Source organism: Glycine max, chromosome 16, assembly GCF_000004515.6.
Source record: "Glycine max cultivar Williams 82 chromosome 16, Glycine_max_v4.0, whole genome shotgun sequence".
NCBI classification, from domain to species: domain Eukaryota; kingdom Viridiplantae; phylum Streptophyta; class Magnoliopsida; order Fabales; family Fabaceae; genus Glycine; species Glycine max.
In genome coordinates, this window is record NC_038252.2 from 19,144,822 (window position 1) to 19,166,954 (window position 22,133).

The 22,133-nt window shown below is 31.7% G+C and overlaps 4 protein-coding genes across 4 annotated transcripts; 1 reads left to right on the forward strand and 3 right to left on the reverse strand.

Annotated features, from left to right (window-relative positions):
* Window positions 1–4,022: 4,022 nt before the first annotated feature.
* LOC102660054 (uncharacterized) lies at window positions 4,023–6,035 on the reverse strand. Its single transcript, XM_014768445.3, has 4 exons — window positions 5,518–6,035; window positions 4,812–5,403; window positions 4,223–4,740; window positions 4,023–4,121 (listed from the first exon to the last, which is right to left on the reverse strand). The coding sequence occupies exons 1-4, from the start codon at window positions 6,028–6,030 to the stop codon at window positions 4,023–4,025; spliced, it is 1,722 nt and encodes a 573-aa protein (XP_014623931.1). The 5' UTR covers window positions 6,031–6,035.
* A 175-nt stretch (window positions 6,036–6,210) lies between these two features.
* On the reverse strand, window positions 6,211–6,922 carry LOC102661183 (histone H2A.Z-specific chaperone CHZ1-like). Its single transcript, XM_014768446.3, has 2 exons — window positions 6,835–6,922; window positions 6,211–6,746 (listed from the first exon to the last, which is right to left on the reverse strand). Exons 1-2 carry the CDS (start codon window positions 6,920–6,922, stop codon window positions 6,211–6,213), a joined length of 624 nt encoding a protein of 207 aa, XP_014623932.2.
* Window positions 6,923–15,750: 8,828 nt separating this feature from the next.
* Window positions 15,751–17,259, reverse strand: LOC102670326 (uncharacterized). The gene is made up of 2 exons (XM_006599170.4): window positions 17,186–17,259; window positions 15,751–16,437 (listed from the first exon to the last, which is right to left on the reverse strand). The coding sequence occupies exons 1-2, from the start codon at window positions 17,221–17,223 to the stop codon at window positions 16,020–16,022; spliced, it is 456 nt and encodes a 151-aa protein (XP_006599233.1). The 5' UTR covers window positions 17,224–17,259; the 3' UTR covers window positions 15,751–16,019.
* A 3,775-nt stretch (window positions 17,260–21,034) lies between these two features.
* On the forward strand, window positions 21,035–21,950 carry LOC100801781 (protein SLE1-like). The gene is made up of 3 exons (XM_041010221.1): window positions 21,035–21,187; window positions 21,322–21,344; window positions 21,508–21,950. Exons 1-3 carry the CDS (start codon window positions 21,141–21,143, stop codon window positions 21,666–21,668), a joined length of 231 nt encoding a protein of 76 aa, XP_040866155.1. The 5' UTR covers window positions 21,035–21,140; the 3' UTR covers window positions 21,669–21,950.
* The last annotated feature ends 183 nt before the right edge of the window (window positions 21,951–22,133 follow it).

Below are 22,133 nucleotides of genomic sequence, written 5' to 3' on the forward strand. Positions count from 1 at the left end.
TGAATTTTCGATTGAAGTTGCTTGCTATGTGTCGCACGCAATAGACATGATAACCGTGGGGAGGTTGCCAGCCAAGTGCTTCATTAGCGACAACGAACTTTATACTCGCGTGTCGATCGGATAACAGACAAATACCATTTTTATCTGTGACATGTTCACGCAAGTGTGCCAAAAACCATGACCACACTGTCAACGTCTCACCTTCGACCACCGTGAATGCTAGAGGAAGGACACCACCATTTTCATCTTGTGATGTGGCCATTAAGAGGGTCCCACGGTATTTGTCGTACAAATGTGTGCCGTCAACTTGTATGATTGGCTTACAGTACTTGAAAGCCTCTTTGCATTGGCCAAAAGTCCAAAAAACTCTATGAAATTGGCGTTGTTTGCGACTAACCGTATTTCCAACGATAAAATCGTCATGTAGTATTTGAAAATACAATCCAGGAGAATGATTTTGCATGTGTGTTAGCCACGACGAAAGTTTCGCATGACTCATCCCAATCGCCATATTCAATAGCAATGGCTTTTTGTTTCACCAACCAAGCATTTTTGTACGACACCTTGTACGCAAATTGACTGTTAATCCTCTCTTGAATCAATGAAATTTTTATCGATGGATCTTCTTTGATCATGCCTGTCAATAGAATAACAAAATTTAAATGACAATTAAGGCTAAACAATAACATAATATGAACATAAAGTACGTACCTACTACACAAGTGGCAATTAAATATGAATAAAGTTTCTCGTGATCTTGGGTCATGGTCATAATGAGACATGTGTGTGGTCCACCCCATTGAGTGACTTTCCATGAATCAGTTTTTTTAGATAGAATTGCCCTCATGTAGAAAGGGTAAGGACAATCTGCATTTTTATTCAAGCAACAAACCACATACTTGTCCCATTTGCTTTCAACCACTTGAAAACTTTGATGCACCTTCATAACATATTGTTTGACTGCATTCTTGACCACATCTTTACTATCAAATTTCATGCCAACATATAATTTTTGGCCAACATTAAAACTGGATGGCATCTCCAAACCACAAATGTCATCCTCATCAGAATGACTCCAGTTGATATTATTATAATGCAAAGCATCATTCCAAAATGGATTTTGAATTCCTTGTACACCTTATAGTCCAAAAAAAATTCAAATCATACTTATTTGGCATTAAATACAATTGTCGTGAAATAATAAATGTATTGAAGTATTTTTTAAGATGAAATTATACTTTCTGTTGGGTGAACAATTCTTACTAGTGGAATCATCTCGGTGACTTCATTGTCTATATCAGATATACCGTCAACACTGTCATCTTCGTCTAAAGACTCTTCAACGTATGAGTTAGACACAAGATAATCATCATCATCATCATCATCTTCGTCAAGATGTAAATTGCTCATATTTGTTGGCGCGCGGTTGTGTGTCATCATTAGATAAATAATTTCCACATGATGTAACCGAATTTGCAGAATGAAACATTGAACCACGAGCCACATCCTTTTCTATGTACAATTCTAGAACTGACATTTCTTGTTGTTTAAAACTTTCCAGCATCGTTTCAACGTCTTCGTCATCGCAAATTTGCAAGACAATATATTTTCCTGACACTAAAAATCTACAATTGATAGCAGAAATAATTTCATTATTTTGTAATTTTACATTGTCTCCAATTTTTTTCTTCAAAGCATTGAAACTAATTCCACGTTTAATCTGAATCGCTTTTTTACTGCCTTCAAATATTACACCATCATTATCTTCATATACCCTTCCATTGATAACCGAATTCATCGTGTACCTACAAAAAGAATATTTTAATTAATTAATCATAATAAATTCAAAATAGTAAAATGTAATCACAAAAATTTTCTTCAACACAATTTGACATTAAAATTTTCTTCTATAAAAAATTTATTAACTTGAAATATTTTGGATGGTAAACACTTAAAAAAAAATACGATTCCAAAGGTAGTAACTTTAAAGCCCAAATAAACCATAAACAAAGTTAGTATTATTTATAAATAATTAATTTTCACAATAATAACTTCAAAATACGTACTTCAAATAAATATAATGGGAAAAAAATTTAATTTTAAATACCGTTCAAGTTGAATGCAAATAAATTTTTAAGACACACCAACAAATCATGAACATCAACCTTATCTAATTAAAAAATGAATATAACTTTATATTAAAATAAATTTCCACACTCAAAATACTTACTTCAAATAATTATGATGTTACAAATTTTTTTACTTTTACACACTTTTGACAATACATGCTTCATTAATTTTTAACACACTAACAAACTATCAAAACCAACTTAATCTAATTAAAAATATACTCAAAATTCCATATTTACCAAATTTTTCCGGGACTCAAATATTTTCTTTAAATAAATATCATCACATATTTCTTCTATATTATACACACAAACAAGCATGTAAAATATAAAACTAATTTAATTAAAAAATTATTAAAAACTATAAATTCAAACTGGTCTAAAAAATTACTTCAAAAATATTTTATAATATAATTTATTTTATTGAAATTTACGAACCTCATTCACAAATTTAACCCTCAAGAACCAAATTTCAAACCAATTAAAAATTTGCTGACAAATTTCTTCTATTTTTTATACACAAACAATGAGTGAATAGACAATTTAGTCCCTGAGATTGTAACCACTTTGCATATTAGTCCCTGACTTAAATTTTAATTCATAATAGTCCCTAACTTTACATAAGTTTTGCAAAATAGTCTCTGTCGTTAAATTCTCAGGTGACGGCGTTAGTGAGGTGTATAAGTGGCAATTCAGTGCCATGTAGATTGTCCAACGTGGCACTGAGGTCTGCATCTATAAATTGTCTCTCACATGCAAGGTTGCTTCTTCTTCCCCAAAAAAATTAGGGTTTACGAAGCTGCTGGTTGCTTCTTCTTCTTCTTCTTCTTCTTCTTCTTCCCACGTTGAGTTGCTTCTTCTTCTTCTACTCTGAGGCTCAGTCCCTGCTGCTTGTTCACTTGATTTGTCCATGTCTGCAAGTGGCAGTTGTTGTGCATTTTCTGGTAGTTTCATTCGGCAATGCCACCATGGAAGACGTGCAGCTATTCGAACTGCAAGAACAAGGAGGAACCCAGGAAGGTTATTCTATACTTGTGCATTACCCCAAACAGACCCAGATAACTGTCAATTTTTTCAATGGGTTGAAGAAGAAAACCAACTTTCTAATTCGTCTTCTGTCTCAAGAGAAACAATGGTAGTGGCTGATTTGAGGCTACAAATTGAAGCTTTGCAGAAGAAAATGAGAAATTTAACAAACATTGTGTTGTTAGGTTTTTCATTTTTAATTGTAATGTTAGTTTTAGGGGGAATGTATTTTAGGTAAAATGTGTAATAGCAGCTTTTGATATTGTAATTGTTGTTTTGCTGAAGAATTTGTAGTAGGAAGTAGCTTTTGTAGTGTAATAGCAGCTTTTGTTGCTACTATCAATTGTTGTTTTGCTGAAGAATTTGTAATAGGAAGTAGCTTTTGTAGTGTAATAGCAGCTTTTGTTGCTACTGTCAATTATCCATTTCAATTAAATATAATTTGTTGGTGAAATTTATTGCTAAAATTTGCAGTTTATTAAATATAATTTAATAAAAGAAAGAGAATTAGGTAATAAGAAGCAGCTCATAATGTATGTTGGGATGGATTGTACTACTCCAACTCCAAATCCAACACAGTGTATAATTTATAAAAGAAAGAGAAGAAACATGACTTTAGATCAATTTCACATAATATTTGACATCCCAAAGCATGGTAGTTAGAAGCAATTGTTCAGTAGGCCATAATGTTTACATCATTTCACATGCCAGTGAAGCTTTCAAAATATACAACTACACATCATAATATCAAAATGCAACAAAAAATGCTTCTTCAGTTTTCTTCATCAGCAACCTTCAAAATGCGCAACAAAAAATGGGTCTTCAGCAACCTTCAGCAACCTTCAAAATGCAACAAAAAATGCTTCTTCAGTTTTCTGCATCATCTTTATCAGCAACCTTCCTTTGTTTGGCTCTTGTTATGGTTAGCTTATTCCTTGCTATTGGTGGAACAATAGTTGCAGGGACCTACATGTAAATGTCAAACATGAATAATTGTAATATATAAAAATGGAGTGCTGCAACAAATTAGGTTGAGATAAAACTACTTTGTTGTGACAAATATTTACCATCAACTCCATGTCACTATCTTGTGACAAATGAGGCTGAGATAAATTAATCTCCACCTGATCTTGTTGAACATGAGCAGCAGCTTCTTCAGCCTCATTCAAAGCTTGTTCATCTTGAGATAATAGGTGGTCATCCTCATTTGAAGTTGATGGTGCAACATATTTATTTGGCCTAACAGGAACTCCAATATTTTTACAGCTTCTAATGTTATGATTGGTTTGGCCACACCTTCCACATGTAAACTCAGCCAATTTCCTCTTTAGCTTATGTCCTGTGACATTGTCCTCATCTACAGATCTCCTTCTATTTTTCTTTGGCCTTCCTCTTTGGACCCTTTTATGTGGTGGAACAGGGTGTGTATACTGTGTCTGGGCCCAATATTGTGGTCCTTGGACTGGTTCAATAAAATGCTGGTATGTCTTATTATAAGCTTCTATTGACAGCCACTCATGACACATGTCCTCAGGCTTCCCTCCTTTGTGAGTTATTGTTGCAATGGCATGTCGGCATGGCATCCCTACATCAAAGTTGTAAAATCAGCACACATGTAGGTTAGGAATGAAAAAAAAAAACTATAAAGAACACAACCTGTTAGTTGCCATACTCCACAAGTGCATGTCCATTCACCTAAATTGACCTCAACCTTATTCCCCCACATGTGGACCTCATATCTCAGGCCCATGTTATCACCACACCAAATGGGAGTCCATTGATTAGCAAAATGGAATTCTTTTTCTAGTCTTTTATACTGCACTGGACATAATGGTCCAGGTTTTCCAGAAAGTTTAACCTTGCGGGCAGCCATGGTTCTCATGATATAACTTCTAATTTCTTCAAGCATTGTGATAATAGGCTTGCATCTATACTGCAGAATTCTGGAATTGAATACCTCACAAGTGTTGTTGCATATATTGTCCACCTTGGGTATTGTACTGAAGTGGGCTTTTGTCCATGCTTGTTTGGGCCATTTATTCAAATACTCCCAAGCCTGGTAGTTGATTGTCTTCAAATGGGCCATATGGCCTTCAAACTCAGCAACAGTAGTGGATTTTGCACATTGCCACACAATTCCTTTAAGTTCCTTGCTTTTCCATTGCTTTGTAAAATTTTTCCAAAGATGCAAGACACAAAATCTATGAGGTGCACCAGGCATGACTTCCTGTAAAGCTGGAATAAGTCCCTGAAAAATTGCAACAAAGTAGTAAATACTTCTGGACTAGTCCCTAACTTATGTCATTAACTTCAATTAAATACCTAACTTATGATAACAATTGCAAATCACACCATGTCATACCTTTTGCATGTCTGACATGAAATTCCACCCATTCTGTATGTAATCCCCAAGATCTTCATGCAACAAAGTTAAAAACCATTTCCAATTGTCTTTGTTCTCAATGTCCACAACAGCATAAGCAATAACATAGATGTGGTTATTGCCATCAAGCCCAACAGCAGAGAGCAAGTTTCCTCCAAATGCACTCTTTAGGAAACATCCATCTAGACCTATGAATGGTCTACATCCAGCAACAAACCCCTTCTTACAGCCAGCAAGACAAATATATAGCCTCTGAAATTGTGGTGGACCTTCTGGACTTGGCACTGTGTTGATCTTAACTGTTGATCCAGGATTGCTCCTCAACAATTCATGTGCATAATCAAATACTTTGGCATATTGTTTCCTCTCATTCCCTTCCACTAATTGCTTTGCTTCTTTCATGGCTCTCCACATCTTTGTAACTTCAATGTGCACTCCAAACTCTTGCTTGAAATATTCCAAAGCTTCAACACATTTAAGGGTTGGCTGCATTCTGAGTTTGCCCTCAAGTTTACTGACCACCCACTGTCTATTTGCTTGTTTGTTGTTCACTTCTCTGCAGCAATTATGGTTATGCTTAAATGTCTTTATCTGAAAAGAGTTTCTAACTTCATTCTTTGCACAGTAGATTTCCCAATCACAAAATGCCTTCTTGCATTTTGCTCTAGCCCTCTATTTATCATTCTTCTTCCACTTGAACTCCCTGCCCATCAATATGCTATACTCCCTCAAGGCAGATTTAAATTCATCTAGAGTACCAAACTCCATCCCTAATTCCAACTTCTGTTCACCAACTCCACTACTTTGACTATATTGAGGATAAACTTCAACATCCTCATCTTCATCATCACTACTAATGGGGATATTAAGCTCCTCTGAATGATAACCATCTGTCTCAACTTCAGCTTCAACTTCATTCAACATACAAGAGAAATTTATAAACCACTCAGCATCTGTCTCATCACTGTCAACTTCCTTTTCCTCCTCACTATCAGCAACATCTCTCTCTTCACCATCAGCATCTCTCTCCTCACCAGCTTCAGCATCCCTCTGCTCACTACCATCTCTTTGCTCACCAGCATCAGTATTCCTCTGCTCACTACCATCTCTTTGCTCACCAGCATCAATATCCCTCTGCTCACCACCATCCCTCTGCTTACCAGCATCCATCTGCTCACCAGCATCTCTCTGCTCTCCAGCACCAACATCTGCATCAATGGTGATAAAGTAAAAATTAATCATATTAATTAATTATGGTAACCATGTCGGACCAAGTACAGATGAATTAAAACTTACCTTCCTCATGGCCAGCAACAGGTACATCATCTAAATCATCCTCATTCTCAACAGCTTTTCGAATTGGATCACATTCCAAGTACAACATCTGTGGGACTTCTTCTAAAATTGGATCTACTTCATGATGAAAATAAACATTTATCTCATTCTCATTTTCAAAAGCATCCCTAACTAAGTGTAATATATCTCCATCAGTTGTACAACTCCTTAACCCATGATTAAAATCTAAGTCTTTATCAATCAACCAAAAACATTCTCCTATATTACTATACTTCTTACAAGCTTTCACCAGATCATATAAGATAAATGCATTCAGGCAATCTGCAGATATATCCTCCCAAACGTCAAATTCTCCGCCTATATATTCAACCTTTCCATCACTGGCACGTGGAGTGAATCTTCCTCCATGGTGCAATACTAAAGTTATATTGTCATTCATTCTACACAATCAGAAACCGCAAACATGGTCAGATATTAGGAAATAAAAAAACCTACCTTAAAAAGCGCGAAGACATTGACATTGTCAAAAAGCGCGAAGACACAATCAAAAACCAAAAACATTGTCATCTATAAAAACAGAACATCATAAACGAAAATAATAAAGGATCATAAACCTCCCTACGAAGCGCGAAGACAATGTAGATGAAACCCCTCGAACATATAAAACCCCAAATCAAACCACCAAAACAATGCAAACGAATTGAATGAAACCACCAACCTGACAAAAAGCGCGAACCCTCAATGACGAGAATGCAGGGGAGGGAAGAGGCAAACAGTTAAAAAACCCTACAGCAGTAAGACAGTGAAAGGGAAAATGGGTTTACTTCATTTTTGATTTCTTTTTAACCTAATTTTTCAATTCAGTCCTTGCCTTGCCACATAATATTGCTGACTTGGACTCAAACCTGCCACATTGGATGCTTACGTTTGCCAAATAGACATTTGACTAACGGAGGAAATTAGATTTTAACAGCAGGGACTTATTTGCATAACGGAGGTAAAGTTAGGGACTATTATGAATTAAAATTTAAGTCAGGGACTAATATGCAAAGTGGTTACAATCTCAAGGACTAAATTGCCTATTCACTCCACAAACAATCATATAAAATATAAAACTAATTTAATTAAAAATTTCATAAAACTATACATTCAAACTGCTACAAAAAATTACTTAAAAAAGAATTATAATACAAATTATTTTACTGGAATTACGAAATAAAAATATATAACTAATTTAATTAAAAAATTAATCAAAACTATACCTTCTAACTGCTATTAAAAATTAGTTAAAAAAAATTATAACACAAATTATTAATTTCAAAACTACAAACCTAATTCAAATATTTAAGCTCAAGAAACAAATTTAAAACCTTACGCGAATATCCCTAAACACTCAGAAAACTCAAAGCTACTTGTGCATTTAGAAAACTCAAAGCTGTGATTGTGAGCGTGTAGCTGAAAGAATTTTTCGCATATATAGGCACTAAATCGCCAACAGAGATGACTATTTTCTCTACCCCAACTCGCTAGGAGGAGTTGCAACTTGCACTCAAATCGCCAATGGCAGTTGCAACTCCCTTTTCTCTTAAAAAGCTACCCTATCAATGTGCCTACGCCTGACTGCAAGCCTGCACCTCCTGCAAAGCAAAACCGCCAGTTTGACTGGTGGTTTACGAAACCATCACCAGACTCGCCAGCAGAGGTGGCGAGTTCCACCAGCCATCAACTCGCCAACACGAGTGGCGGTTTCCCTGCCACGTGGGCTTTGCGCAGCAAACTCGCCATTGGCAATGGCGGTTTGCTTGTAACTCCATGCATTTTACGTGAAAAAGTGCCCCCTCCCGGAAATTATTTGAAAACCCCATCTGGGAAAATGGTTTGTAAAACTACCCGAGATGGGGAAATTTGCCTACATAGTTGCAGAAAGTGACTAATCCGGAAATGTTACAAAGAGGGTTGAAATTTTTTTTCTCTTCCTATATAATTGTTTAAATATCTAATTTTTAATAAATAATAATTTTTTTAAAATTAATATATTTACACATAAAATTGATTTTTTTTTACATTAAATGATGATAATCTTAATTGTTATTATGATAACAATACACACATAATTAGTTTTACAAAATTATATATTATTATCACTTTAATCATTGTGATAAAATAACAAACATAAATAATTTTACACAATTTTATATTAATTAATATTAATCATTATTATCATAACAACATACAAAATTAATTTTATACTAATTAACTTATATGTGTATAGAAAAAAAGTTGTAAGAGAGGGGACTCCAACCCCTCCTCACCCCTTCTAGATTCGTCCTTGTAGACTTATACTATGCTCATTAATTAGATATTTCAAAAAATAAATATTAGGTGAATATTTCACTTGAAAAAAAGAGTGGAACTATTTTTCTAAATGGTACTTGGGTGAAGAAAGTGAAAAGTATATATATGGCGTGTTACTTTTTTTATTCATAAGAATGAAAGAAAATATTAAGAAAATTATAATAATTCACATTCTTTGTTCAACCAATTAAGTTAAAATCCTTTTTAATTTGGGGTGTTATGAGTTTGTTTAGATGTAATCTTCTAAAACACTTCTAAGAAAAAAGTAAGAGAAAAAGAAAACAATTTTTTCTATAAGTTAAGATGAGTTATTCATTAACTAATTATTAACTAATTTATAAATATCTTCTCATCCTTCAGAGGAGTTGAGCTACAAATTAGTTAATAATTAATTAATAAATAACTGATTTTAATTTGTAGAGAAATTTATTTTCTTTTCTTCCTGTTTTTTTATGCTAGAATTTACCCAAAGGGGAAAGAGACTCTATGTCTAAAAGATGTCTAGGTGTTTTCTTATATCAATTCCAACTTGTATATACCAGCACTCTCGCATTGGGTCTGTGCTAATAAAATCCAATTTCCCAATTTTTGTCTTTCTTTGATCTGTTATCACTTAGAAGTTAGAACAATAACACATGGACGGTTTTATATATCTAAAACGGCAGTTGCAATTTATACTCCTTCCATTTACTAATACACTCTCCTTTTTATTTCTTACAATTTCCCCCTAAAATACCCTTGTTCCACAAATGACACTCCTCCGTCATGTCAGTATGTCCCATTAAAATTGCTCTCTCCTTGTAACGGTTTTGAGACCACCTCCTATTCAACAAATTTACCTCTACCTTCGTTTTATGCACACTCCCATTATTGTGATTTGCAATTTCCCTACCTATTCACGAAAGCATCCTCAGTACACTTATATTTAAGTTCAAGCTCACCCAATCACTCACTAGCTTACAATTCAAAAACCCAAACAACAAAATATCTTATCTCTTACATAAACAAAAAAGTCTCAAATAAAGAAATAATGCCTACCTTGATTGTCGTGCTCTCATTTTGACTACTATTCTCATAATAATCAAAATCAAGATCTTGTTCTAGAAGCACAATGATTGAAAAAAGTTGAGTAAGAGAGTGAGTCTTTGTGATTGAAGGAACCTTATTTGTCTTTTGATTATTTTCTGGAATGGGATTATTTTGTGTTAAAAAATTATAAAATCAGAAAATGGAGTGTATTAGTAAATGGGAAAAGTGTAAATCGCAACTGCCTTCTAACATTCTCCCTTGTCCAAGACCCATTTGGGCTTGAAGCATGGACAAATGCACATACCCAGCTATATAGTGGGCCGTTAAAGGCTTAGTCCGTTGCCGCCACCGCTACAACGAGAGCAAAGCTTCGTAGCATAGCAGCAGCCAGCAGCACTGGGAGTTCCAATTTCGGCTTCTACGGCTCGCGTCACCCAAGCTTCTGGTAACATTCCATTCTTTTCACTGCACACAATCTTGGTTTTATGCCTAGTGATCGTTCTGACTCAGTGATTTTGTCCTTATAGAATCGTTTCATGTTTTTAACTGTTCTAGAATGTTACTATATGCTACTGTTTCTTTTCTTTATTATTCTAGTTGGAATGAATGCTTCAATTGTTGTTTTAACCTTTTTTCTTTGCAAGCTTTTTGTTGAAATTCGCTGTGAAGTTCTATTTTTTGCTGTATTCTCTCTGTGTCTTTGTTCATGCTTCATAGGACCGACCAAAACTTCGCTTTAAGGGATGCCAAGAAAAAAATATATGTGGTTTAGTAAAAAAAATTGAATTTGTTGCATTTATGCGGTTTTGTATAACTGAAATTGGGCCTTCTTTTGCAAACAAAACAAATAGAAACTCATGCCATTGTGCTGCTACAAGGAGCATAGAGGCAGCAGCATTGTGAATACCATTAAAAATCAGTTACAGGTACTTCTTCCTTCCCTTTCGCCCTTCCTATGAATTAGTACATTGAATGGCACTAGAATCTAATGTTGTTAATGACGGATGGCGGTTCATGGCGGAAAGCCAAAAATCTGCCATAAAAATATGACGGATGGCATAGCGAAAAATGACGGATGTCATGGCGGAAAAAAAAATACATATATATAAACTCATTGAAATTGAAAAAACAAAGGATTGCATTCAAATAAACTAAAAAAGTTTCATGAGTTCATACAATAATCAAGTACCAACACCAAATAAACTCATTAAAGAGTTCAAAATAAGAAAATGATAAAAACATAATGCAAAGAGCAAAGTGAAAGTTGAGGCTCTAATCATCTTCTCCAATCCCAACATAATCATCTTAGTTGTTATCATATGGTAATGGAACATCTCCCTCTCCCTCTTCCCCATCAGACGCCTCAAAATTGACCATGATTTCTTCTTCTTCAGATTCAAGATCAATATTCTCCTCAAAATCTAGATCTTCATCATTTTCTTGGACTGTTTTTTGCTTCCTTGATGAAGATCCAACAACCATTGCCTGTTTTTTAAAAGTTTGGGCAGCAGCAACACTTGTTGTTTTTTGCTTTTTCTGCCTAGTATACATCCTACACTCTCCAACCCCCGAAGCCTGCTACACAGTTGCCCAATTTAGAGCATCATCATCTTCAAATACCAAATTATTTCCAGCATCATTATCATCATCTTGATCCATCTCTCCCACGAGTCATTCATTGCACACATCAATATCATTAAGAGAAATTGGATCAATTTCATCTCTTGCATTATATCTTTGCTTCAATTGTTGGTTGTATTTGACAAACACCAAATAATGCAACCTTTTGTGCTCAAGCCTATTTCTTTTTTTGGAATGAATCTACAACATAGCAAATAAATGTTGATTTCAATCTCAAATATACTCCAAATAAAACTTGATCATCAAAATTAAATAAAATTAAAAAGTTTTGTCTCAAACCCGATCTCGAACTCAACCTCGACCTACTCAACCTTCACCTCAATCTCATACCACCCAATCTACTCAATCTCAACCTCAACCTCCTCCTCTACCTCAATCACAATCCCGTACCACCCAATCTCAACAAATCCCCACTCAAGTCCTACGTATGGAAGAATATCCAATGGCCAATAAAGCCCCATCTTCTTCATCTAGTCAAGTTAGTGAAGGCAATAACATGAACAAAATCATGATACTCCCAGAGGGGGATGGGTGAGTCATTTATTTTCTTAGCATATGATATGAATTTCTATTATTTGATTTATAATTATTCATCATTTTTTTGTTTTGTTTTTTTTGCATAGTTTTGATCAACATAATTTGGTAATTGGGACAATTGCTTCAATCATACGTACTAACTTGGAGGAGGCAAAACCATCATGGAAGAAGTTATCTATAGGTCAAAGGGATTCATGGTTTAATATATTTGAAGTAATCAAATTTCAATGTTTGATTAAAAATATTCAATTTTTATATTATTTTTAAAAATGTGTGTAATGTAATAATTTTTTTCCCATTTTGGTCAAAACCAACGTAGTCAAAGTTTACATGGCCACCTCAGTATAAGGACATGGTGCGGCACAACTTTGAGGAAAGGGGTTCAGCTAAAATGACTCAATTAATGCAAGATGTTCGAAAAAATTTAAATGAAAAACCAACTTGGATGGAAGATGATGTGTGGGCACAAATGAAGGCACATTGGGAATCCTCAAGTTTCAAAAATAAATCTGAAATAAATAAAAGAAATCGTAAGTCTATGGACGGTGCGTCTCTTCACACTGGTGGATCAATTCCTCATCGTTTGCATTGGAAGAGAATGGTATCATTTATTTACTATTATATTTTAGTATTGGCTAAGTTTTAAGTTTATGATATTTAAGTTTATTTCAACATTTATTACAGAAGGAGGAAAAAGGGACAGATCCATCATTGGCTGAGTTTTATTTTCGTACTCATCGAAGAAAAAAGGATCAAAGTTGGGTGGGTCCTCGTGCAGAATCTTCATATGTAAGTTTTATACTAATGAATGCATTTGAGACTTATTTTATGTTTATTTTAATTATAATCTCAACTAACTGCAAATATTGGCCTATGTCAATGTTGTAATTTGTCGTTGTTGTTTAGAAATTAAATGTTTGCCCGAGTAAGGTGCACCAACCAAAAGATTAATAATAATAAATTGAGTACATGATGAGTATTATTAAAATAGAATTTATTACTCTCTAGTCTCTATATCTATAGTCATGTCTTCAGGATTTGGTTTTCACAATTAAAAAAATTGAACTTAAGATATCTTAGAAATTTTCTCTCGGTATTTTACATTGATTAATTTTTTTGGCATTTGATTTTAATGCACATGTAGTGTTTCTATTGCCATGCTAAAACCTTTGACAATTATATGAGCACGCTTAATATGTTTATCTTATTTCGTGTATGTTATTTATGGTTGAGGTCCCCACGCCAAACTGAGTATGCCACTATGCCAGCAATTAGCTTAGGTCTTAGAATAATATATAGCATTGGTACAAAGTGATATAACTTCTTTTATGGTACATTTCATTGTGTGGTTCTTGAAGGGATAAATTAACCTTTTATTACTTTAAGCCAATGGCACATTTGGGTATGATTAGTCTGATGGGATACTTGCAGCGCTCCATTTGTCGTACTACTCAAACATCCTGACTCGCGATACAATTAAAAATAGTTGTATTTGCCTTTTATTTTTCAAATTTATAATACTTGCTTGTTGCTATAAACCTCTAGTATGATGTCAATATTTGGTCTGAAAAGATGGTATTTTACTCAAGCTAGTATGTTACTTGTTATGTAGGATAAATTTGAACAGAGGAAGACTGAGTTATCTTCTAAGAGTTCAAAATTTACTTCTGGTGAAGGTGGAACTGATAGTCAAGCTGATAGTCAACCATCTATTCATGTTTGCAGAAAGTTTCGTTGGTTGACTCAAAATTTCAAAATATGGGGCCCCCAAGTACTAAAAGTGCTTCCTTATAGATATTGACCAGTTTAAATTTATTTGTGTATTTATTTTAATAAAAAATAGTTTTTTTATATTTTATTTGTCTAAATTGTTTCTGTTTAAAATAAATAGTTTTCTCATTATTTTGAAGAACAAATCCTATGACTATATGCTTATTAAATAAGCGCTTTTTTAAAAAGTTTTCTTTAATTATTTATTATAAGTTTAAACAAAATCACTCATTATATATTTTAATTTTATTTACGTCTCAGAGACACATATGCATCAGTCATTATTACTCAGCTCATTAAGAACATAACTCTTTTGTGAATTTGGCACGCATTATTGGTGAATGTTAACTTTTGTTTTTCATTTTGCAACTTCACGAAATTATTCTTGTGTGTTCGGAGGACTTGCTTTAAAATAGGTTCTATAGTTATTGATAACCATAAATGTCAATTTTTTTTAATAATAAAATTTCAACTTAGTGTTTAATGGAATTGCACTGTTTATTTAAATTTGATGATTAATGATTTTGATAAAAAAAATGCTAAATTAAAATTTCTCTCAATTTTTTATTAGCAAGTTTGAATCTTATTTTTTCAGCAGTATTAGTTTCCAAATTTATAAAAATATGTCATTTTGATTCAATACTCAATTTTATATTTTATATTTTCTATATTTTATTTAATTAATTTAATTTTAATTATTAAATGTTAATTTCTACCTCATCAAAATACTGAACATAATTAATCAACCGTTAAATGATCAATGTAGACATAAATTTAAGATTAGATCAAAATTATAGATTTCTAAAATTTAGAGAACAAAATTGCAAAAAAATGAAGATCAAAATAGTAGATCATGAATTAAAAGGACATTAAAATCAAAATTAAGTAAAAAATAAAATAAAATGGAAAGGTACATTCACACGGTGTAAAATATCATATCTGACAACTCTTTTCTTAACATTGTTAATGAATTGTCTTACAAGGACGTCTCAATTCTATGCTAGTCCCAAAACTTTTGATAATCTACCTGATTATATTAATGTTCTTATTAGTGAAATGATATGAACTCTTCAGAAAAAAAAAAAAAAAACATTGTTGGGATAGGTTTAACAACACAGTAGGACATCTAACAATTTTTTCAGTAACACTTACACAAATCCGTTATAATTTTTTTTTATACATATTCGGTTATCATAATTCATAATATTGCAATTAAACTTAAAAGACTAAATAATATAAATTTGCCAAATAAAAATTTAGAAACGTTGGATTTAATAGGAATGTCAAACTATGAATGGCATTTGCATCGTAAACTAGGAAAGTCAAAATATGTGATTAGGATTTCTTATATCTATACTTCAAAAATGATTCTGTTATATTATTTAAATAAAATCAATTCTTTTATATCCAATATTAAAATATAATTTCCAAACATAAATCTTATGTTAACATCTTTCTTTAAATCAATTTTTTAATATTAATTATTTCAAAATCAATTTTCTTTTTCTGTTTCTATTTTTCAATCTTCTTCAACTTTTAGGACGGTTAAGCTTATATACACGAGCATTAATAAAAAAAAAAATCAAAATCAACCATTTTGGCATTCTTTACTTCATTAATCATACAAAGAGCTAGATAAAACAAAAATCGACTAAGCATTACAAAGAAGAGTTACTTTCATCAATTCGACTACAGATGCTTCCTGAATCAAGAATCTAGGATCCAAACTCAAACTAAAACAAAGAAAAAGCATAACAACCACAAAATACAACAGAACTGAGAAACTCTAACTCTGTGAACAGAGTATAGAATCAGAGTTTGCCAATGGTACTTTCTCCAGAGAAGCATCAACCTTAGTCCCGTGTTATGTGACCCTTAATCCAATTCCTAATTTCTTTAAGAGCACCATACTCATAAGCAATCAATGTGAATATTCCAACCCAGATGGTCAAAGTCATCCAAGCAACGGTGGTTGAGATGAAGCTCAAAGCCAGAATTGAAACAACAATTCCCAACATAAGCATAGCACATGTTATGATAGGAAGAAGAAGGTTTGTGTTCCTGTTATTATGTGTATGAAGTATTGTCCCAAGCGTAGCCAAGAAGGAGTAAAGAACAAGGGCCAAAACCAAAGAAATCATCAGCTTGTGTTGTTTTGCAAACAAAGAATTTCCCGTGTCACTGTTTTTTGCTGCAACCAAGGCAATCATCAGTGCTAAGAATTTGTCATGGATCTCTTTCAATTCCTTGAATAAATTGTCCACTTGGTCCCTAAGAACATTCAATAAGGGACAAAAGATTAAAAAAAAAGTTAGACATACCAGAATTATGATGCAGTTTTGCTAGAAATAAATGAAGCTCAATGCAGAATACGATTGAAAACACACACAACCAAAAATGTCCAATTGGTCAACAATAGAAAGAAGAAATCGGGTAAAATAATTAGCAGGGTGTGCAAGTGAAGCTTGTAAAAGATGGTGAAATGGTAAGTTAGCAGAATACTAGAATCACCGTCAAATAAGGTTATAAAAAAGAGCATATAGCAACATATTTGTGATAATAGAGTAGTTATAATTTATAAACAATGTTATCCGAACCGGACCGATTTATTCGGTTCAACACTGGGTTGAAGACGTGTCACTGGGCTAATATCATAAACGATCAAGTAATTGTATCAGCTCGGCCTTGTATCCGGTTTTCGTTCTAACCGATTAAATTTGCAAATCTAATAACACTTAGACAAAAGGTTAAATTAATCATTTAGTTCCTATATTTTCATTATTTTTATTTTTATTGTAGTCGTTATAGTTTTAAATTATAGGAACTAAGAGAAGTAAAATGTAAATTATATAAACTAAAAAAAACACTCTTAAAATACAGGATTAAAAGAAAATTAACTTATAAATTATAGGACTAAAAAAATCACTTTTTAAATTATAGGAACTAAAAAAATAAGAACTATGAAATTATAGAAAATAAATAAATAATTTAACCTCACAAAACTACACTAAGTATTAACCTCATTGAAGTGAAATGAGTGGAATTCGGGACAGGCATGTTTGTTTCTGGCTTCCCTGAGATGAGAATAAGTGCTTTTCTGTTTGAGAATTGTTCGTTGGTGTGTGCTCATAAGTCATGTTAAATAGGGGCATAGGAGATGGGACCCCCATATGATACAATACATCGATTCAGAAAATTCCCAAATATGAGACCACCCAAATATTAAACGCGCTTCGTTTTATACGTATTTTATTTTTAGTCCCAAAGAGACACACACATACACTGATACACGTCACTGTTCTGTGAAATTGGCAATTGTTAGCTTTGTTTTTCAACTTCAGAAAATTCTTGCTGTTTCGGAGCTAGACTCTTTTGACACATTTTATTAAATTGAGAGAGTTAATGCTAAAAATTTGTTAGTTGATTATAGTTTTCAGTATCACGTAAGTTTTTTTTTTAAAAAAAAAATAAATGAATTTTGATTTATTAATATCAATCGGTTTTATTTTCTTGACAAGGGAACGAAAATAGTCATATATAAAACTTACAAATATATGTATTATGAACATCCAATTTTATTTGGATAACAAAAATAAAAATGAATAGAAAGTGAATGAAGAATTATAATTATAACAACAGTAAAATCAAATAATTAAAAAGAAAGGGGTGTGTTTATTTATTGTTTATTTTAACCAAATAAAACTTAAAAATTATGTTTTATTTTACTAAACGGAGACAAACAACACTGAAAACTACATTTGACATTTTGATTAGAGATTTTAGTGTCACCTAAGTTTTTTCTTTAAATTTTGATTTATTAATGTCACGTGAGATGCAATGTTAATATTTAATAACAACATTTTTTTTATAACTATTAACAATGCAATGTCTCACAGGAACACCACCTAACATTAATAAAATAAAGATTTAATTACCTATTTAATCTTTATAGTTTTTAAATTTATTCTTCTAGTCTCTATAGTTAATCAACAAATTTTTTAATCTCTAAAATTTATATTTTAATTCTCAAAATGTCTTTGCTATTAAAAAATTTTAACTAATAGAATTAAAAAGATTTAACGATAGAAATTTTTTGAAAATTAAAATGTAAACACGAGGAATTAAAAAATTTACTTGTTAATTATAAAGACTAAAATGAATATGTTTAGAAATTATAGGAATTAAATGAGTAATTAAACCTAAAATAAAATTTATTGTTTTAAGAGAAAAATGATATGTCACAGGAAACTTTAGTCAGATTAGGATTTTAGTGTTCAGTACCTCAATTTGGTAAAATGATTCAAAAGAGCCATACTTTAGTAGTTTGTTTGTAAAATACTCCCCTTTTGGCCAATCAGTTGTCAAATTAGCACTAAAATGGAAAAAAAAAATTGCTAGTAATATCCCCTTTTAAAAACTTTCTATTATTACTAAAATTTTATTGTAAATAATAAAATTTCGGAGGTTTCACTTCTTAATTAATTAACTTCACTCATAATTGTCTAAAAATATTGCTATAACATTTATTGGTATACTTATAACATTTTCAATTATAAAATTGCATGCCAATAAATGTTTATTTTATCTAAAATTAGATAGACATAATCATCAAGAAAATATCACATGATTTAATAGTTAGATGTATTGAATTTGTTATTTTTTTAATCAGCAAACATATTGAATTTATAGTTATTGCGTGAAATAAGTGGCCAAAGAAAAGTAACTTGAGTACATTATTATAATTGCGAAAAAATATTACACAATCATGAACATTGGGATGTATTTATTGTGCTTTTAATTATTTTAAACATTGTCATTGTACTATTTTTAAAGCAGATAGATTTTTCCATTATTGTATTTAATAAACTTACTTTAATTATCTTGCAAGATTATATATATTGTCATGTCTACTTTTATATGTCAAACATAATACTTGAGATTGTTATGTGCCCAAAGTTTGATTCTGATACTTTATTGATTTCTTTTTATGCAATTATAGAAAAATGTTCAACGATCTTGAGATGAAATAGTCTTCAAATTTTCCATTAGATAATCAAATAGTCATCAAATTGTTGTCCCGTATAGTCTCAAGACAATATTCATGATTGTATATCTTCAATAAGATGAATTATCATCATTCAATCTCTATATATATACTTCAGTGACATTAGCCTCAATCCTAAAATAAGTAGATTACTCACACATAATCATAAAAACACAATTAAAAAAAAAAAAGAAAGAAAGACATCAAACTGAAAAGAGAGAGGAGAAGAGAAATGGTTTTTTTTTTTTTTTTTTGAATACACTCTTTTTCTCTTTTTTTTTTTCCAATGTATATCATTTTAATTTAATTTCGAATCTACATTATTTTAAACTTTGTGTTTTGATTCACATCACTCCAAAGAGATCCAACGGCTGAAAACTCAAAAGGATGTGAATATACTCTTTTTTATAATTTAAATATTATAAAATATAAATATTATATTATATAATTTTTTTAATTGGTTTTAAAATTAATTATTTATTAAATTAAATTTATAATTTTATTTTTTATTTTTCTAAAAGAAAAATATACAGATAAAGAAAAATAAAAAAATTGAATAAAATTATAGTACAATTTTTCAGTTACGTTGTATGTAATTTTGTAGTTAAATTTATGTGCTGTTGATATTTTTTTGTTATGTATCAAAAAATAAAAAAATTAGTTAGTAGTAAAACAAATTAAAAAAATAATTAATACATCTATCTTATACAATAGACAAAATTTCGAAGTGTAGTAAGTGAGATGATAGTCGAAAATAATGAAATATATTTAAAAATACAATTATATTGTAAATATGACAAAATTAATGATGATCTGAAATATGTTGTACATGATACAATTATACACACTATGACGCTTTACAATTGTCCTAACATATCTTTATCTTAAATTTTTCCTTAGCCGAGTGTAATTGTTTAAGTATTTTATTGATAATGCAATATAGTGTTCTTCTATAAATAATTGTTAAACAAAATGTTCTTCTTTATCTGTATATTTTTCTTTTAAAAAAATTAAAAAAAACAAAATTATAAATTTTAATTTAACAAATAAATAATTTTAAAACCAATTAAAAAAATTATATAATATAATATTTATATTTTATAATATTTTAAATTAAAAATAAATAAAAAAAAAGAATATATTCACGTTCATATGAGTTTATAGATCTCTTTCATCATGTTTATTTGCAAAATGATATGGATTAAAACATAAATTAATGTAAATTGAGAATTAAATTGAGTGGATATTAAAAAAAATAGATCCTAAGTTCTCGCTCTGTGCCCAATATCGCCATGAATTGATTGTCTAATTTATTTTTTACCCGTTAAAACTATACGATTGTTGAATCATATTTCCTTAACAATCGGTTTGACAGGTTAATACCCAATTTATGCACACCAATCGTGCAAGCACAATTGAACTAGTTGTTGGATCTGTTTCCATTTCAATCCAACTATTTAATATGTCCTTTCTTAAACCATACATTTCAAATTCAATGGTAATATAATAATAGGGAATGCATGTTAATTAGCTTTTCTAGTCACGTACGTATTTGAGCAGCTTGCTGTTATATATCATCACAATTTAATTGCACTTGTAGCGATTACAAGTACACTTGTGCATTTATATTCCTAAATCACTGAAATCTATCTGTTGGTTTACAAATTATATTTAGTATAACTCGTATATATGTGTCACTCCTAAGTGCTTGTCCTCCCTCACCAAAAGCCACGTGTCCATGCATGCCTACACCTACGTTTCCATCAAAATCCAGTCTTATCTTTTACTGCTATCTTTATTACTTTACAACATCACATGCATACTTTTACACACTAAAGAAGGATGAACCTTTCTAGTTTCTACCCTCATGTGTTAACAATCGTGAAGTTTTTTCTTTGAGAAGCAAAAGATCTTAGTGCAAGTAATTAACATGGAATCTCAGCAAGCAAACCGTGAAGAACTTCATGAGAGGGCAAGGTAAGGTGAAACTGTGGTTCCTGGTGGAAATGGCGGGAAGAGTCTTGAGGCTCAAGAACATCTTGCTGAAGGCATGCAATACAACCCCTTCCTCTTCCTCTTTCAATAACACATGTTTTTTTTTTAATATGTAGGAATCAGATACAGGCGAATACAGGTATAAGGGGTTTACGTTTATAATAACTCGCGTATCTTGTTTAACCAATTGAACTAATAAATCCCTTTATCAAGAGCATACATGTTAATTGTCAATTTTTTCATTGAAGTATTTGTGGTTACTTTATAAAAAATGAGTTTTTATGATGTGAATGAATGTGTAGGAAGGAACCGTGGAGGGCAGACGAGGAAGGAGCAGATGGGGAGAGAAGGGTACCAAGAGATGGGACGCAAAGGAGGCCTCAGCACCATGGACAAGTCTGGTGTAGAGCGTGCTGAAGAGGAAGGCATAGACATCGATGAGTCTAAGTTTAAGAATAAATAAAGCATGTTTGAGCAAGTAGTGATTTGTTGTAGTTGCTTTAGCTAATATGTGTGTTTTGATGTAGTAGTGAATATGTGTAGGAGACTAGTACTACAAAATATATGTTTTGATGCTCCTGTTTGGTAGGAATGGTTGGTATTTTAGGTTTAGGAACCTTAGGTAGTCTTTATCGATCTTAGGGCATGATATGGATCATGCTTATCATGATGGTGTTGTAGGAAGTGTTAAACTATCACTGGAGACTCTTTTACTACTTATAATACATGTTCTCTTATTTTTAAACGTTTGAGTTCCATCAAGCAGCTTTTAAGAGTGGTCTTAAGAAAGTTGCATTTAGAATATAAGGAACAAGGAGGGTAAAGAGAAGCTAATATGAGATTGAAAGGCCGGATACAGATTACACAATCAAGGCATGTTTTATGTAGTGTATAAATTTGATCAATGTGAAAGAATGGACATCATGCA

What these genes read in the sequence shown, in the direction of transcription:
- LOC102670326 (XM_006599170.4), bottom strand. Translation starts at nt 17,223, where the DNA reads ATGCCTGTCCCGAATTCCACTCATTTCACTTCAATGAG. An exon ending in ACTCATTTCACTTCAATGAG is followed by an intron (nt 16,438 to 17,185) that starts GTTAATACTTAG and finishes GAATGTTCTTAG; the next exon opens with GGACCAAGTGGACAATTTAT.
- LOC102660054 (XM_014768445.3), bottom strand. Translation starts at nt 6,030, where the DNA reads ATGCAGCCAACCCTTAAATGTGTTGAAGCTTTGGAATATTTCAAGCAA. An exon ending in TCATGTCAGACATGCAAAAG is followed by an intron (nt 5,404 to 5,517) that starts GTATGACATGGT and finishes GCAATTTTTCAG; the next exon opens with GGACTTATTCCAGCTTTACA. An exon ending in ATAGTGACATGGAGTTGATG is followed by an intron (nt 4,122 to 4,222) that starts GTAAATATTTGT and finishes ATTTACATGTAG; the next exon opens with GTCCCTGCAACTATTGTTCC.
- LOC100801781 (XM_041010221.1), top strand. Translation starts at nt 21,141, where the DNA reads ATGGAATCTCAGCAAGCAAACCGTGAAGAACTTCATGAGAGGGCAAG. An exon ending in GAACTTCATGAGAGGGCAAG is followed by an intron (nt 21,188 to 21,321) that starts GTAAGGTGAAAC and finishes TTTAATATGTAG; the next exon opens with GAATCAGATACAGGCGAATA. An exon ending in TCAGATACAGGCGAATACAG is followed by an intron (nt 21,345 to 21,507) that starts GTATAAGGGGTT and finishes ATGAATGTGTAG; the next exon opens with GAAGGAACCGTGGAGGGCAG.
- LOC102661183 (XM_014768446.3), bottom strand. Translation starts at nt 6,922, where the DNA reads ATGTTGTACTTGGAATGTGATCCAATTCGAAAAGCTGTTGAGAATGAG. An exon ending in TGTTGCTGGCCATGAGGAAG is followed by an intron (nt 6,747 to 6,834) that starts GTAAGTTTTAAT and finishes CCATTGATGCAG; the next exon opens with ATGTTGGTGCTGGAGAGCAG.